The 19342-nt window shown below is 40.8% G+C and overlaps 1 protein-coding gene across 6 annotated transcripts; it reads right to left on the reverse strand.

Moving 5' to 3' along the window:
* Positions 1-363: 363 nt before the first annotated feature.
* ccdc102a (coiled-coil domain containing 102A) lies at positions 364-19241 on the reverse strand. 6 transcript variants are annotated; one of them, XM_022238823.2, is made up of 9 exons: positions 19085-19241; positions 11683-11869; positions 9942-11107; positions 8852-8960; positions 8255-8371; positions 7209-7418; positions 5008-5178; positions 4508-4611; positions 364-3128 (listed from the first exon to the last, which is right to left on the reverse strand). In XM_022238823.2, exons 3-9 carry the CDS (start codon positions 10853-10855, stop codon positions 3002-3004), a joined length of 1752 nt encoding a protein of 583 aa, XP_022094515.2. In that variant the 5' UTR covers positions 10856-11107; positions 11683-11869; positions 19085-19241; the 3' UTR covers positions 364-3001. The 6 variants fall into 6 exon arrangements, with proteins under 6 accessions (XP_022094515.2, XP_086994653.1, XP_022094516.2 ...); XM_087138527.1 differs by having other exon boundaries at positions 19090-19240; XM_022238824.2 differs by lacking the exon at positions 19085-19241 and adding an exon at positions 13877-14061.
* Positions 19242-19342: the final 101 nt, after the last annotated feature.

Consider the following 19342-nt stretch of genomic DNA (forward strand, 5'->3'; position numbering starts at 1 on the left):
ACAGCAAGGTAAAATGTGACGTCCAAAGGGCCTCTTATTACTGAGGTTTGAATGTATTGGTCGAAGCTGTTCAGAACAAATTTGGAGCTTTAAAACAAGTTTATTGAATAAATGAACTCATTGAAAGAGCATGCCATTTAAATAAGGACTCAAAAGTTTGCATAATGACCCAATTAGAGCCCAACAAAATGTGACTGATGTAAATCAGTGCCACTGTTGCAGAAGAATATCACAAGCCACTAATAATTTACCGGCATAACTTGGCAATCATGTCAGTATACATTCCGTAGCCACCATCACACACTGGCAGCATGCCGATCATCTTTAATAATTAAAATTACAATGAATACTCCAAATCCAGTGTAGTGTACACATATACATGTTTTGGTTTTATTCAGAATTTCTTTAATCCTTGAACAGTCTGCGAATACTGGAAATTAATTATCCTTGATATTAAAGTAATGTTACTGTACTGGTCATGTTAAATGCAGACATAAAATCATCATTTAAAAATTCCCCCCCCCCAAAAAAATTGAAGCATATTAAAACCCTAATAATTGAGTTTTGTCAAATTTGACAACATGAATAAAATATGTATATATCATTTACTTTAATCCTTGAATTGTCTCGGTGGGGAAGGAGGGGATCATTCTTATTGTGAACCAAACCAATTAAATCATGAATTGATTCTTGATTTACCATCAATTGCATGTACAAAAACAGTACGTGTACAGATCCTCTACACAATATCAAAAGCCATACCAAAAAAATGGATGAATACAAAGTATAGCAAAGCCCATGCACTGCCAATATTCCTACAAGCAATGTCTACATCAGCAAAGAACTACACAGTATTTGTGTTCTTGTCTGCATGGTTATAAATATATAAAAATAAATATAAATAAATACTTCCGTACAACACTGAATTACACAGGTTGTATACTGTATGTACTTAAGCAAGAAAATTCACAAAAGTACTTTTAACCTGTTAGATAATTACATAGGGTCTGCAGAGGTCATTTCACAAAAATCCTTTTTCTCTTTTTAAACATCAAATACATTTTCCTTGTGAATTTATGGCTTGGTGAAAATCTTGTCACAAAATTAATCTGCAAATGGATTACTTTGTGAGGTGCTGTGGATGTAATAAATTCTGGGGCAACATTCTGATGAGTTCAACTCGTGGACTTGAAGTGGTCTGAAAAATCAAGATTAATGCACTACAGCGTGCACACAATGACACAAGGTGATTCTAATCAAGGTTTCACTTCAAAGTTGACATGTTGGCAAACGAGACAACATGGATGTGGCAAAGGGGTGCCCCTGTGACCCACCCATGTCCCCAATCTATGGGTAGTGTTTGACAAGAAACATGACCTCATGTCACATTAGTGCACTGCAGCTTGGGCAATGCCATCAAGGCTTCCGAACACACATATATTTGCTATGTACAACGATGATGCCAACTCGTGTTTGAGAACACATAAATACCTACTTGTTAATGCCTACTTATGGGATGGAGCGTGGATCTCTGCAACTAGAACCCCTACATCCAAGGGCACAAAGACGGTTACCATTGGACAAGAGACACTAAAGCTGGGGTTTTTTTTTCAGATTGTGGAAAAACCCACAAACTGTCTACAAGCTTCCCTCTCTAATTAAAGAGCACTGTGGATCAGTTGGCATAACTTTGCCTCATGCATGCTGGCTTTCGTAGGTTAAATAAACATGCAACGTCCTCCTTGTGTTTGGACAGAGGGCATGAGTCCATAGCATCACCAATAACATCAATTCAAAGCACATACATGAAACACCTTGATAGCAGTGTAATAGGCACATTGTACAGACTTTAAAATTCAGAAGGAAGCAAATCATTGAGTATCAATCCCTCCCAAGTAAATGATAATGAAAAATATGGCAACTTGGAATTATTTTTTAAATGACACATGAAATTAAAGTAAAGCTGCCAACTTGCCTGCATACAGCAATGTCACAAAATTTTATGGCTAAGATAAGATAAAAAGTACATGCATAACAGTATGAACGACAAGCACTGGCTAGAGTCTACAGTTCGGCTAAAATATCGAGAATACCACTAGTACACAAACTTGCTGAAACCTAACACAAGGTAGAATTCATAAATAAACATGCAATACACATAACACAGCAGTAAGCTACTTTATAACAATGACACTTTTGGTGAACAGGGTGACCAGACAAGGCAAAGGTTCTTTGAGGATGTGTTTATTTACTGTTCAGAATTCTGGTGACATGATTTTTTTCCATTTCTTTTCCAGTTACCTTCTTTAACCAACTTAATCCCTAAACAGTGGCACCTAATGGTTCATTCCTTGTACTGAAACTTCAGGCAGCATCAAGCTCTATGTAGAACTAACACCGGTTGGCACTTACTCCCTGAATAGCCTCTGAAGTCTTCTGAAACTTTCTGGCACATTTTCAAAGATCTAGAGAGGTTACGACAAACCAGAGACACTGAAAGGAGTCTGTTTTTCCTCCAAATGTGCAACTTTAACAAAGCTCTTGAATAATTGTCCTTTCACTGGCTCAATCTCTTGTCAATGAGGTAGATCTTAACTTGGAAAAATATGTCTTATCAAGCCCAACCCATTGCCTGGTTTTGTAGAGCATTTGAAAACAAATCTCACAGTCAGATTACTTCCTAATAATATACTGTGCTCAGCAAAGCATCATGTTGGTAAATAACAAATGCCACGAGAAGAACTTGATATTCACGGCCACAATTACACAATCTTACAAAATTACTAGATTTTCTTTTTTTTTGCTTTACAGCTTAATTTGTCTCACTGTGGCACTGGAAATTTGTTTTCTTTGATACAACAAAATTATACTTTGTCATGATGTTTTCCCCACAGTGCAGATATTGATGTTTCACATAAATTTACACAACTTGACTTCACAATAAAAAAAGGGTCCCTGATCACTGGCATCCTGATCTGAAATACTGTGGCGTGGAATGTTACTATATGTCAATATCCGATGTGACCTCGTCCCTGGTATCCTGCAGGGTCAGGTTACCCGAGCTAAAGCTGAAGCTTGCGGCACGCTTCTTGGCCAAGGTGGAGGTTGTGGTTGGCATACTCCTCAGCCTACATTAAAAGTCAAAACAGAAAATATTTTGAACTGAAGATTCATCAGAGCTTGCCTTAAACCACTCTGAAGTGACCTTGTTCCCATGGGTACAATCTTACCGCACCTGTTGGTTCCAAACATACCTTGCGTGATCTTAACCCTGGTATTACATAATAAAATTTCCCACTACTTGGGAGACTTAAATTAGGATTGTAGTCGATGTTTTTATGCATTTATTTATGCATGCGTGATGTGCTGGAATATCCCAGTCAGCATCATTTTGGTATTCTACACGACCAGGGGCTTGTGAAGGAACATCCAAGTAGCCCATGGAGTTGAGGCTGATTCCGAAGGCACAACAGCCATTCTTTCAGATATCATTGCAGTGCCCCATTTGTTGCATACACAATGCTTATATGCAATCAGTCTGACACCAATCCTACAAAAATTGGACTCTTTTTTTCGTTAAATGTCCATTTGTCAAAGAAACGGAGGCCAAAATGTTTATTTTGTCCTACTGATGTGGTCGACACGTGTAATGAGGGAGTGAACTATAAATGACACCAGCAAATCCCTCCATCGGATTGAATTAAATCCTAACAGATGAAGAAATAGCAGTTTTTGTATGCACTGGTTGCAGGACAACCGAGATCTTAGGATATTCAACTATGAGGCGGCCCACCTCACTGCTTTTTGTGACCACCTCAAGCTTTTCTGTTGACTTTTACCACCTTACATTTAAAATAGACAAAAATAGAAGGAAAAGCGAAATAACTTAGATATTGGGAAATAGATCAGTTTCAAATTATTCACAATGGTAAAGAGGGACACAGAATACAAGATCAACGTATTTCAGAGTGGAAATTGGAGAAAATGTACTCTTATTAGACTATGTAGAATTTGTTTCAGGCCTTCGTGAAAACACTTGCTTTTGTAGAATTTGCAATAGAATTTGAACAAAATTTGTTTGACCACTTCACACACATCAGTACCCCAGGAGAAACCCTGACCTATACCCTCTCCAGTCTATTAGAAAGTCCATAGAAACCAACCCCTTATCAGGTTTTCCATACCTGCAGGGAGCAAAGTAGATTCCAAACAGGAGTATGAACCTCAAGCATCACCCTGTAGTTAAAATGTGAATTTCCCTCCAGCTGATGAAACCAACTAAGGCGCTATCGGACAGCTGATGCTGACCACACTGCCCCGGCCAAAATGAGTAAGGGGATACAAAGTCACACAAAAAGATGTCCAGAAGTGCTGAAGGCAGCCTTACACAGCAGCCACAAGATCTTGCCTGCCCTTGTCCCACTGAATCGGACCCGAGTAGCCCTCAGGTTGAAAAACAGGGCAAACTGCTACCACGGCAACAGGCAAGGCCTGACGGTCGACTTACCTGGCTTGCAAGTGCTCCACCTGGACAGCCATATTCTCATTGGACTGCTGATTCTCCTCAAGGTTTCTCTGTAGTTTCCTGACCAAGTTGCTCTGGTGGTCAACCTGGAACCAGTTGGAAAAATCTCATACTGTTTTGTGCAAAAAGTATGCCGAAGCTGCCAAACTGTTTTTACTCACTTCCTATGCAGCATCCCTAGTTTCACAATTTCTACTAAAAATTATCTAGTGTCAAGACAATGATGAATTTATTTGGCCCAAAGTTTTGATAAGCTCACATATTCACATACATTTTTGCAACTTTTACTCCATGATGAAAGATATAAATGGTATCGAATACAAACAGTAATTTTGGTGAAATAACTGTCTTCCTAAAATTTGAAACACCTGAAAAAAAATCGACACACGCACTGAACAGGCCATCCTCGCTTTTCCTATTTTAAATTCTATGGCATGTAGGTCAAGATCTTTGATTTGTTCCTGACAATATGCCCATCTCACCTCATCCTCTGCCTTGGCCAGCTCCCTTTTGAGTTCATCCACCCGCCCCCTGAGCTTCTTCACCTCCCCCTCGTGTTGCTCCGCCCTCCGCAGCGTGTGGTCCAGCTCGGCCGTCTTCTCCTGCAGCAGTTTCTTCAGCTTCCCTTGGCTGTGTTTGAGCTCTCCCAATTCCTGTTTGCAAAAGGAAGAAGAAATGTCACACTGCATGAAGCTTCCATTTGAGACCTCAAACCTTGAGTTTTCCTCCTAAGGTATGTGATGTTGGTGGCCGTTAAAGCCTAAGCAACTGGTTCCGAAGACGCATTGAGTCTGTGTATAAGGTGGGGATCAACCGATGACTGGATTGGACATCGGATTGGGCCGATGTTCGGCAACATCGGCAAAACGTTGGATTGGCATAATTTCACCTTCCTTGCTGATATCAGTGCTGATGTTAAATTGAAGAACGGAACAAACTCAGCACTCAGTTTTGGCAAACACAAATCTCATATTTTTATTTGAGCATGAATAAAAACAGTGTTTTTTTTTTTCATTCCACCGTTAGAAAATGGTTAAACCCATGTAAAGTATCCCCAAACATTACATATTTGCGATCCGTGCCACAACTCAACGCACAGACCGCAGACCCAAGGAGCAGTCAGTGTACATGTTTACCATTTCCACTGACCACAATGAAAAAAGCCAGGGAACTACACCGTGTGTGGCACCACGAGGTGCTGTGTGACCAGTCTGAAGGTAGCCCGCAATTTAGCCTTTACTCAAGGCATGCGTGGCTACCTGGACACATGACACGCATCTCTGCCGTTGGCACGATGAAGACACCAACGTGAGTGGCGAGGCTACGAGCTGAGCATGGTGCACCGGTGCCATGCGCGCCTTGACTAAAGGCTACCCATGATTCAGCCTGAGGTGTTGTTTGTCTATTCTGCATGTATGCACCGTGTGCGTTGGGTTTGAATACAACAGAGCATTATCGGTATCATGGTGATGTGCTGTACACAATTCTCTCAACTCTGTAATGGTAAAGGCAAACAACTAATCCTGTTACTGGTAATGTGTAAACTGACATTTTAAACTGTAAGGCAGTACACTGGTTTTGCGTTATTATGAGCAGGTCTACATCCTGTTAACCACTTCCTGCTAGGCCCATTTATTCATGATCATTCTGTCGGTTGGGGGATTTTTCTTTTTTTTCTGTTTTCCAAATTCTTTAAAAATTTATAACTTCATTTACTAGACATTTACACCCACATAAATGACTCTCTGGTGGCTACTCTAAATCTGACAGACAACATCTATTGACACCCGAGTATTTCAGCCAGGCATGCCACCTGGTGAAAAGAGCCCAGATTGTGTGCTATGATGTAATTTTCTTTTGTTCCTGAAACCAGCACAGGGCGCTGCTGACGTCTTTTCAATAGGGGCCAGATTAGCGTACAGTGGTATTGCATCGCTCATCACTGGAACGCTGGAGCACTTTTGTCCCCGGTGGTAATCTGCTCCTGCTGAATGCCACAACCAGTGGTATAATCTTTCAAAACGATGACGGGTTTCCTCCGCCATTGACAACTGAAAAAATGTTGGCAATTCCCAGCAGCTCGGTCTTTTGTTCTGCGAATGGCCTTTTGTTACAAGGCCCAGCTCTTTTGTCGGATTTCAGGCTCCCCGACTGTGCGTATTAAGAACATGTATCCGAAACCGAGCTCCCCAGCAGCATATGGTTAAGGTTGTGTTTTCAGTTACTGTCGGTAAAAACATCAGATCGGATCAGACATTGGCCAATGTTCCGTTTAAAACATCTTGACATCAGATCAGCAGTTAAAACCAACATCGGTTGATCCTAGCCTAAAGCAGCAGAGGTTCAGTCCCCACAACTTTTCTACAATTAAGGATACACTTATTTATTATTACATCATGTGAGGCTTACAAAACCTCGGCTCGTTTGCACTAGTGTTTGTTTCACACTAGGCCTCTACTGAAGTCCATCAGAAGTCCTTTCACAAGTCCAATCATGAGTAACAGTATGAGTCATGACAGAGGAATGCTTTTGTCACAATTCATTGGAATAACTTCAGACTTGACTCTAGATGGCATGTGACTGACTTATGATGGCCTTGCAGGGACTTATGAGGACTTTTAATTGACTGGCAGGGGCATGTAAGGACCTGTGATGGTCTTGACAGCGATTCTGTCACACATACTTTGTTCTTCTCCAGTATGTTTTCCTCCAGGGTCTTGAGGCTCATCTGCAGATCAGCTGCTACCTGCTTGTTCTTCTTGGCTAGATCTTCCTTCAAGTCAGCAATCTCGGCCTTCAACTTCTTGTTATCTCTCTCCAGGGAGAGCTTCTCTGTCTCAAGGCGTTCCCTCTTGCCCCACTCCATGGCATTCTCGGCCTGCAGACGCTCCAGCTGCGGATGGCAACATATCCAAAGAAATCCTAACATAGACAGTGCTCTAAGAAATGTTTCACTGAGGTTAGGGTGAAATTCCTGAACATCTTCTACCTCAAGTAAGACAGCTGCAAATGTAGTAGTGGTCTCGTGAATGACATCCAATGTAAAGTTGACTCAATTCAAACATTTAAGTGCCTGGGAAAAATAGGGTTCCAACTGTCAGTCCCCCCATCACCAAATGGCTAATATTTACAAAACTGGTTCAAATTCGGAATAACTGGCAAAAGATTGACGGCAAAAATTAATTTGTAGCTGAAGCTTTAACCATGTTAACTGTGATTTGCCAGTTACAATCCTGAAATAGGCACCCACTGCTGAACAGTGTTGCAGTCAGGTATTTTTCAAGTATCAAGATTCTCTGCCCAATATTGAACCGGGTAAGAGGGAATAAAGCTGGATTACATTGGCATTTTATGGTCAATGCACAAAGGTAAGATCAAACTTAATGTAAGGCTTGAGTTTTAACGAGAAATATACTCGGCCAATTACTTTTCACAGTCTGAAGTCTACATTTTACTTTGTAATCCTAACTTTGTGCATGTTGCATCAAATGCCCCTGTACTTCAGCTTTGCTCCCTCCCAACCAGTTAAATATTTGGCAGAGAACCTTGGTACTCAAAAAGCACTTGACTACAACACTGTAGCTGAATTTGAGAGTTGGATAAATTGGACACCAGGAGAGGAAGAATCAAATTTGCACACAGCAATTGATAGGGTTTCAATTTCCCAAGATCACCATCTGTCCTCAACACCACGCAGGAGGCCAGGTTTCTAATCTTGTACACACTGACCTCTTTTCGCATGTCTGAGATGCGGATGTCCATGGTGGATCGGGAGTTTAACTCGTCGTCCAGGTCAGAGGTCACTCGGATCAACTCCTGCTGGTGCTCTGCCCTCATGAGATTTAACTAAAAATGTGAAGAGTTACCCAAGAAAAATGTTTTCTGCAAATGAAAAACAACTAAAAAGCTCCCGGTAAAAGATATGTCCAGAGGAATGCCATTTGGAAAAAATAAAGGCACCTGTTTGATTTTTAGTGGGAGAGGTTTGTTTTTTTTTATTTTGGACAATCTGAACTGTCCAGAGAAATGTCACGAGACAGGCCAGTCCTGTTCAACATGTGGTGTACTGCACTGATAGGACAAAACCAAGTTGAATGACTAGTGCCTTGAATAAAGACTACCAAAGTAAAATGAGCAATGAGTCTCATTTTACCATGACAATGAACACTCATCTACAAAGCGAACTCTTTAATATGGCCAATTTCGAATGTATAAAACCACTATTGCACAGCTTTTATACATACAAGTATATATTATTTCCAACCACAGCCAAAAAAGCATGGACATGGCCTTTTTCCAAAAGGCCATCACAGTGACCCTACTTACCTCTTTGACCACTTGCTGCTTTGCATCACGCATTTCATCATGCTGACTTCTAAGCACACTCAGTTCCTTCTGCAATCGGTCAATCTGTTGACTTAGCAGCTCTTTCTCACTGTGGGCAGACGAGCAAATTGGTAAATGATACAAACATCGTTTTTTTTACCAGCAACACAACACGGAGGGTTACCTACAGTCTTATTTTACGGCCCACTGAATTGCGCCCCTGTGAGAAGACTTTCAGCTGCCTGAAAATATGTTTCATTACATTGTGGGAATGATTAAATCCAATGGCCTCTTTCCAAAGCACCTCTACAATGGTGAAAAAAGGAAAAAGGTTGGGGAAACACTTGAGTGCCATGGCCAATGTGTTTCCAATGCCAGTCACCATCATGCACACCCAATAGGTTTTATGCACCAACAATTAGTCCAACACAATCCTTGCCACACAGTAGCAAACCAGTGTGTTCATATCCATCTACCACAGAGTCAAGGTTTTAACCAAAGATCGTAAAGCGCCGCATAGCGGCGCAAGATGGAGAACTTCACCGCGAATACACATAAAACGTTGTAATCGCATAGGCGCCATTTGAGCAAGCGATACGCCTACGCAATGCACATTACTGCTTACGCGCAGGCGCCGTGGCAGGCACGTGCACCTGGTGAGCCTGCACCGAAGCATTACCGTAAACCGCACAAGCGTATCACTTGCTCAAATGGCGTCCATGGTAATTACACCTTTTGGGCAGAGTTGTGCCTTTGGCGCTATACGATCTTTGGTTTTAACAGTCCCACGCACAAGCTGCCCCTGAATTGCTTGACCACAGCTGAAAATAACGCATGCATCAAATGCATGAAGCGGCTAGCCTGTACATGTACCTTCCATAGCCATGTGTGCTCTTTCGAGTCACAGCTAAAACAAAATTGTATGTCTAGCCTCAGGTCATTCACTGAAACCGCAATTATTCTGCACACGACAAGCAAGAATCTGATTGTCATAGGCCTGGCATGCCACTGCTGGCAGCAAACATTGGCTCTCCTTGTACCCAGCCCTTTTGCTGCTTCGGGTGTGACTACTGATCTGAATTCTACTTACTCTCGTTCCACTTGGATAGTCTTGGAGGCTTCCTCCATTCTGAGCTCAAGCATGATCATTCTCTGGTTGACAACTTCCCCGGAGGGGGACGGCATCTCCCTGGCCTTGCGACTTGGACTTCGATGGACCGAGGAGCCATCGGAGCACGTTGGTTGGCCGCCATTGGCTAATTTCTTCCCATTGGAAGACATGGGTCCATTTTCTGAGCCACTAACTTGTTGGTGGGTGGGGCTGTCATGGGGTGTACTGCGATGGTGAGCATGACGGTCAGGCGGTTGTGAGTCGGCGGAAGATACGTGGTTGTTCAACTGGCTTTTCTGCATGACACTCCCAATGAAGTCTATGTCTTGGCAGTCTCTGTCAGTCACTGTTTGTCTGGGACTGTTTGTGTCCTTCTCCGGGAGGTAATCAGGGTTGTCCTCAGCGACAGGGCTCTCGATCTGCAAACAAGTCCTGGCCTGTTCGCGCTCCAGGGCCTTCCTCAGTCTCTCGTTCTCAGCTTGGACTTCCTGCTTTTCTCGCTTCAAGGCTGTGGACTCCTTGGCAATCACCTCCAGCTTCATCCTGAGTTGCCGAACCTCCTCCCGTGCCTTGTTGCGCTCCGCCCGCACCTTGCCCCACTTCTCCCGCCAGTTGGCAGTACAGTCCGACCACCAGCGCATGGTCTTCTCCATCTGGGCGGCACGGGCCCGCGCCTCCTCCAGCTCCCGCAGCCGGAGCTCCTCCTTGTCTTCAAGCTGATTGGGGTGGATACTGGGGGGAGGGGTGGAGCTATTGCTACTGGACCGCCCCTTGGAGCCCTCCCTCGACGAGCCCCGGCTGCCCACACTGTGGCCGTCGGACTTGGAGCTGCGGGAATGACGTGAGGAGTCTCCCCCATGTTTCGGTGATCCACCGATTGGCGTTTGACTCATGATGGAACTCAATAGTCACTCTTTTTGTTTTCACATTTATCATCAAATCAAAAAACGTCCAAGATGCAATTGTACATGTACTTTAATGAACAAAAGGCTGGGTCGACAGCAAAGCAGAAACATGCTCAGATGAATATATCAGAGAGGCTTCGTATTGTGGCATCGTGCATCTTTATATAAGCTGCCAGTTTCAAACAGACCCTTCGGTTCTAACTCGACATCTTGATTATGCTGCCACATCAACACTTGTTTCTGCAAAAAAAGGCAAAAAAAATGTTTAAAATTTAGAATGCAAAATTAACGGTGGACTGAAAAAAAAACTGAATGATGCAGTGCAGTGTACATGGGCTTGGAATCTTGGAACACTATAAACTGGTGTCTACCCAATTTAGTTTCCCAATCTATCAATGCACACGTCTACAAATTTGTGGTCATTACTTCATCCGAAATTTTAAAACATGTAATCCATCTTCCTCATCCATAAATGCTTGGAATACTACAGCACTAATTTCAAAAGAGCAGCTGGGCTCACAGAAGGAAACGCTCATTGTAGCTTACACAAAGCTAAGCACAGCCTATGAGCTACTTGTACATGTATGGGACAGAGACAGCATGCACAGTATAATTGATGATTGTTTATGACATGTGCCATCTCTCATACATGTACATTCAAGAGAATAATTTATGCCTGTTGGGTGAATCACTTGCCTGACTGATATCATGTTACATACGCATGGTTCTGTAGTGCGTACATGGGTACATTCATGTCTCTCTTCGTGAACTGAATACATTGCTTGATGTGCATTTATAGAGCTTACTGAGCTTACCAGTGCATGTTCAAAGAGAGGTCTACTAGGCCCTTGAACGGCTGAATTTCCGCCCTGTGTTAGTCCCATGTAGATTCCTCAGCTTATATTACACTCAAGGCACCCAAACATGTACTGTACGCAGGTCAGAATTTCACATCACAACAGGATGTAAGAGATTGGTTTCTCCAAGCTACAGTACCCATAACTAAAACAAACAAAGTTCATGTAAGCAATAACAGAGAGTTGAATTTTGTTAACATTCACCTGTAAGTACATGTAGCACGACTCCACGATTAATTCTCAGTCATAAAGACAAGTTAATTCGCCATCCAAATTCAAGCCAGTAGACGTACTTTTAAAATGACACCCTTACACATAGCGTTGCTAAGCACTGCTGAACCTACATGTACATGTATGAATTGGAAATTAAAACCCTCTGTCCTTGCACATTCAGCAGAGACCTAAAAATTGTATGAGATACAAGTCGCCTGCCTGCGGGTGGAAAAAAAAAGTCCGCTGCATCTGTCCGCATGACTGTTACATTCACATCAATCATGTGCGAGACGTACACACGCATGATTTGTGTTAAGTAAACAATGCTCACCATGTATAATGTGTTTACTTTAGATCACATTAGGAGACATGAAACATGTACATAAATCATACATCTTACTGCCTTTATATTAAACCAATGAAAACAGGGTGTCTGAGTCATCATCTCAGTTTGTGACAAGGCAGACTCAGTTTATGTCTACTGGTAAATGGTTACTTCAGTTTATACGGGCAACCAATTCTTATTATGGTCCCAACTTTACACAAAACATCGCCCTGCATTCAACTCTCTCGTTAGAATTGATTTGCAACTTTGCTTTGCCTTAAGCAAGATTTACAACACCTTTCAATTCCATGCACTGTACACACAGTTTGACCCTGTAATGATACAGACGAGTGAGAACACAATCCAGCTCACGCACCCCCCCCAGCTCCTTAAACCACAGGTGTGGGAATTGTATCAGTACACCTGGTGAGGGTACTAGGGAGATAACCTACCGGTACACCCAGAACTGGTTTCTGTCTCATGTGTCATGTGATCACATTTTGATTGATTTTAAATGGTAGCCACTACTGTATATGGACGAGTGCGTGTCCGCTTCACATGTTTATGCACCACAGGCATCTGTGTTCACAACGCATGGCAAAATTTATTTATCAGAGCAAATGATGTGGGTACTGTAGGGCCGGCTGACTGTTGCACGCTTCAGTCCCATTGCTGTATGAACAAACTTAATGAAGCATCGCACAATCTGATTTTTCAGTGGCCCATTTTGAATGCCTCAAAAAACAAAAAAACAAAAACAGTAGGCTAAACAAGGACTAGAGCACAGTATGAATCTGTAACTTGTCCAGTTTCTATTGTGGTTAGCAGTATTGGGAGACATTTTGTGGTAAATTTTTCAGCATTAGGGAGACATTGGCTTTTAGGGAGACATTTCAGTGTCTCCCTATTTTCAAACTACCAGAAGGAAGCCGAATTTTACCGTCCTAATTTTGAGAGATGATAGATTAAGGTCTAAATTGAAAACATACAAAGTTTGGTTCAGATCAGACCAGGGAATATTGAATTATGGGACAGTAAAGTTGGAAAAATTTTGTGCATGTTCTTATGGGAATGTCTCCCTAACGACCCATTAGCGGTAATAAATTATTTACATAGGAATTATATCTGAAATATCTGAATTAACAACAAATCTGAAAATATAATTATAAAGTACATTTATCACTAAAACAATAACTACCGGTACGCGTAATGTGCTATTTTTTTCACTTGTACAATGTACAGAATCAAATACAAAGTAAAATTTATGAAATGGGCAATTGAGTAACATCTCAGTACAGAGTGAAACATACATCTCCCATAATTATGTAGTGCAGGACACCATAACCAGACATTATGAATCCACAACTACCAAAACAATATCTGAACTAAAATGTTGACACAAATTCAAACCCTCAGACTAAAACTGCACATCCCATACTCAAAGCATCTCAGAGAATATGCGTACATGTGTGTGTATTGACTCTTGAGGTAAAAAAAAAAGAAAGTCACAATTACATTCTGCTACATGCAACTCCTGCCTATTGCTTTGGAAATGCTCAAGTTTAAAAATGTTGGTGAAAATGATGCCATTAGTGAATACTAGAACATCCATACCTTTGTAATGCACAATAATAATGCAAACGTTCGGTTTCCAAGGTGATGGAATTCTCTGGCTCAGGAAGAACGTATGCCAATATTAAACCAGAGCCGGTGCCCAGTCCAGTGATTAAGAAAGTGCGGCACCACCGTGCATATACTTATCAATATATATCTAACTCGTCCCCCTGTGACTGTATACAATGTCAGGCTTATGCAAGCATTCATGCAGACAATGTTGAAATGCCTCACCACGGGGCTATCACGATCAGCTTCAATGCGATGACTCAGCCCTCCGGTCACTCGGCGAGAGGAGTGTGAAAGCCGCCGGAACACACGTACCCTGTGCCAGAACCATTTTCTGCCATCGTAATTAAATTTGGAAAACAACACAATCCAATCTCCGATGACAGAAGGCTGGATGGAAATTTCTGCAACATTATATGGCCGAGTTACTAATGTCTACTCCACATGTCAATGAATTGAAATCCTTCATTTTCTGGGCTTTTTGAAAATCATTTCACAGCTTAGAATTAAGCTAGTGAGAATGTACACCTGTTAATGACAAACACTGTGCAAGCAATTATTTATTGAGTTTGACTACTTAATTTAAAAAAATACACAAAAGAAAATCTCACCTTTTCGTATGACTACTGTGCAAAAAATTTGAACACAATTTGACTTAGGTCACGTGTAGAAATTTTAGTTCCTTACACCATTTCAGAAAGTCATCACATTAACTTAAACATGTCCCTTTCACACATTCAGTATTCAGCTGAAAATCCTAAGCCTCTATTCCTCCCTAAACATGGATCAACAAAGTATTTTCATCGACAACCACTGGCGCACAATATACATGTACATGTATATTGCAGCACTCAGACTGCAGCAGTAATGGACCATCTGTCACCAAGTTTTGGAGATGGAAAATTTGTATTTTCTGAAATTCTACCCTGCCTCTATCCACTTCACTTAACCATGAATAATTTTAACACTGAAAAAACATCTGGTTCCATGAAATGGAATATTTCACGAAATGGTATACATAAGTATTTCCCCAATCAAATTTTAATTTGTTCATGATACATGCAGCAGAATCTAGTTTTATCAAAACCACAACAAACTCTGTTTCAAGACAAAATACATCACTCACATTTCTAACTGAAAGGTTTATTTGGGCAAACATTTGTGATATTTAAAGAAGAGCTATAGGAATTTATAACCAAACTAGGAAGCAAGCAATGTGTATCAACAATGAGGCAACCATGAATTCCAAAAGAAAGACTTTCATTCTAATCCTATCAGGGAGCTGGCAAACCTCTTCTAATCTGATTGAAAGTACAAACACTATGATACATGTAGATATGGAGACCAACACTATTACACAGCAGTACTACCAAAGCTTCAAAATGCCTAACACTGGTAACAATGAAAGTGGATTATGGATTTGCTTCTTAATCCACACAGTAGCACCACAATGGGCATTTTACTACTGTACATGTAGGTAGATGGTTTTGTAGCCTCTAGGACTGTACCTTCCATTGGATGGAATGCCAACGGGACATTTCACAAATGTTCTGAAAAGCATACAAACTATAAATCCAGTTATTACAAAGTCTGAGCAATGTTTGAACAGTCTGATTTATAATGTACAAATTTATAAAGCATTTTAAATTTTACAAGAGGCAGCATCTTTTTAACATTTTGTGTAACTTTACCAGAATAAACCTCTTATGGTTTGGGATTTTTGTCTCAAGAAAAACAGAGTTCAATATCATAATGCTTACATCTCAGAGCAGAGAACAATGAAAATGTTCAGAAGTTAGTAAATCAATACCAGGGAAAATTTCATGGGTCAATTTCCATTTGTTAGGGGGACATTTACTTCTTTACATTTCGTTTCCACAGTCTGCATGAGTAATTTATGGAAATTTTTAACTGTTTTGTAAGGCCGAGTCAATTCTATTAATTACCTATTCGAATATTTGACCTTCAATTTGATCAAATATCTGAATATTCGGTTGCACCGACCGGCAGATTATTGATGAACAAACTATGTATACAAACTCAGTTGCAATAACATACACAATTGTACATTACGATCAATATAATACATGTAGCTTCTCACATGAAGGGAGTATCTCCAGCCACAATTTAGCAAGATTTAAGAAATGAACAAGACTTCTTGCCCTGTTAAAAATTTCTGTTCCTTTATATTGTTTGATGAATAATTTACTTTTTAAATTGTAAGATTTCTGATGCTTTTCATTTGAATCTGCTCAAAACAAGCCTCCATGGTGCAATTTTTCTTATTTATTCCAATGAAACAAAGGTAAAAGTTTCTCTTCCTTTTCATGAATTTTGCATTCGAATATTCAAATTCAAAAAATAATATTCGAATATTTGACAATCGATCGAATATTCAGTTATTCGGATATTCGGCACAGCCCTACTGTTTTGTAACATTTCCTTGTCGGTCTGATGTGCTCAGTATACTGCCATAAATGGTCACATAGAGCATGTCGTACAGTCAGTTGATGACACTGCTTGCTGTATTTTATCACATATTTTCGTACATATTTTGTTAGCTTTGGAGTTTCTAGCCCATCTCCTGGCATCTGTTGTTCAGGTTTGTTACGACAGTGCAAATTAGTAGCTAGCTTCTTAATTTTATATTTTTTATATATTTTATATTTTTATTTTTTTTTTTTTATTTATTTATTTCATTTTTTGTATTTGACATGAAATTTAAATCTATGGTTCTATGGCAAGCAGAGCTGGCAAGCTTGAGGTTACAGGCTTATCATTCCTTTTTATGTTATTGAAGAAGATTCTCCTTCCCCCAAGTGTACAAATACATGTACTTTCTTGATGCAAATTATTTACAGATCTTTATTCTTACTCTGGGAATGTTAGGTTCTATAAAAAAAAAACACCTTCTGCTGTTACTTAACTTTTGGCAATTCCCGTTTTGTACAGTGGCTTCAGTGACCTGCAAGTATAGACCACCATCCATACATCATGTACAGTGTACATGTAGCTCACTTTTGATGGAGATGACTTTGGACAAAGTTGAATTGAGGACCCAGACAACTTTGGATCATCGTAACTTTTGCCTTCCATAACTTCAGGGCCAAATGGTGAAGATGCTCTCTAGCCAAGCTGATTTCAACTTGGCAGCAGACCAGAATGGCCTGGCTTAGCAGCTGCATTGAGTGCAATAAGTGGATTGATGGTATCAGATGATGGTAATTTGCTTATAGGCCAGCTGTCAAGAGACTGTGCGACTGTTGTTCAATCACATAGCCGTTAGCCGCTAAGAGAGAGCATTAGAGGACTTAAACGATCTGGTAATCATGCAAGAACAGCATTATCAACCAATCTTGCAAACACATTTCTGCATTACTTCATTGCAAAAAACTCCCTTCCCACTGTTCCCGATCCATTTCTTCACTAGGTATTGTGCAAACCTATTCTCAATCAATCAATCAATCAATCAATCAATCAATCAATCAATCAATCAATCAATCAATCAATCAATCAATCAATCAATCAATCAATCAATCAATCATAAGTCTATGCTTCATACTTATGCCACCAACATTCTATCCTGCACAGAATTACTTGTACACATAATTGACTAATTGCTAAAACATATTCCTCAATCGATCAATGACTAAACGATCAATGACAAAACAAACAATACATGTACACATATGCAGACTGCATGTCAACCACCAAATCGGCAAGTCTAACAATCGCTAGCTGATCATATCAAACAGCTACATGTGCGTCTGTTACGTCCCAACTATAGCATAAGTCCCAACTGTAGTGCTGCAGTTGGGCTGGCCCAACTATTGTTGACCAATGTCTGTGGGAAATGTCTCAACATTATCCAAGTCAATGTGTCTCACGCTTGACACAATTCATCTAAAATGTGGCACTTCATCTGTTCATCTAGCCCTATGACCGAAGACATGACATTTGTAAACAATATGACTTTGGCAGTTGGCACATGCTGGGCACATCATGCACACAGGACCTCTCTGCTGTAGTTGGGCCGGCCCAACCGTAGTGCTGTAGTTGGGACGGGCCCAACTATAGTTGGGACTGATGCTATAGTTGGGGCGTAACACGTCCATGGAGGCATGGAGGTTCTTCAAACTCACACATACATGTACATGTACACCTGTACCGGTATATGTACTTGTAATATATACTGTATTACAGCACAAAATCCGAAGACTGTGACAAAATAAAGTAAAACTCTACAAGAATTCCATACTAGACCACCACAATTCATGAGAGTAAATAAACACCAACAATCCCATTTTCTGAATCTGTTCTCTGAGGCACTGAACCCCTTTTCCTTGTTAACACTCCCTAAAATTAATGCCCACCATTGCAAGTAAACGGTGCTTAAGTTATGCCACTCATAAAATGAGATGGTCTAATAGTACGGAATTCCTCTCAACTGACGTTCGACATTACAACAATGCATTGCTACTAGGCAAGATTTGTCAATCTGTATGAACCGCCGATTGCACATCAATCGATTCTGTAATTTGTTAGTGTAAGAAATATCAAACTTCACTTTACACCATGAAGTGACTGTGCAGACAACACAACTGACGACTTAGTGCTCAAAACATTTGACAAGACAATCATGAATCATTTCATGTGCATGTACATGTAAGTTGGGTGCGATCGGTTGATCAGAACAATTGCCCAATTACATCATGCTATCAATCAAGATTTCCTGTCATGTCCTGTATGAAATCTCTGACATCCAGTACTACTGACATCACTTCCCTTTCAAAACAATCTCCCACAATTACGAATCAGTAGATGAAATCTAACTCTAACATGTCTACAGAAGTCAGCCATCAGCAGTATTGACTGAATTATCAGCAGATTTGTGCTAAGATCAAGCAATCACGCACTCAGAATCAACTATTTAACAAAACCCTCACGTTCGACCGAGTCACACAGCTGCCCAAAACTGAAGAATAATTGTGGGGCATCATCATTCATTACTTACATGACTTAGTTCATGTTTGTAAGAACCATCACAGAACAACCAAACAACATAGCCTAGCACATGCCCTAGGGCAGTAGGACTATCGTTGCAGGCCTAACATGCTCATCATGATCATCGATCTAGTCGCATACTCATTGCTATTCATTAATTACAAGTTGAAGAGCTCTCAGTTTCATTTAACCAACCTTACCGTCAAGCATGTTAAGGGAAATAGCTCCACAGTCTCACTCCGGTTTTCCTCACTTGACACCGTGACCATGGAGGTAGGGAGGAACCGTATTGTGAAGTTGTACTCTTCCTGCCATCGCCATGCCACTGCGTGCATACTAAGCGCTGCTCATGCATGCACTACATGATGGTTTTGGCTGGTTTACTGCAGTTTATCAGCCTGCATTTATCTGGGTAAAACCTGGTACCCCGTTTGGCCCATCAAAAATTGAGGG

This window comes from Acanthaster planci, linkage group LG06 (assembly GCF_054643075.1).
Source record: "Acanthaster planci isolate LZ-2023a linkage group LG06, COTS_SCS, whole genome shotgun sequence".
NCBI lineage: Eukaryota > Metazoa > Echinodermata > Asteroidea > Valvatida > Acanthasteridae > Acanthaster > Acanthaster planci.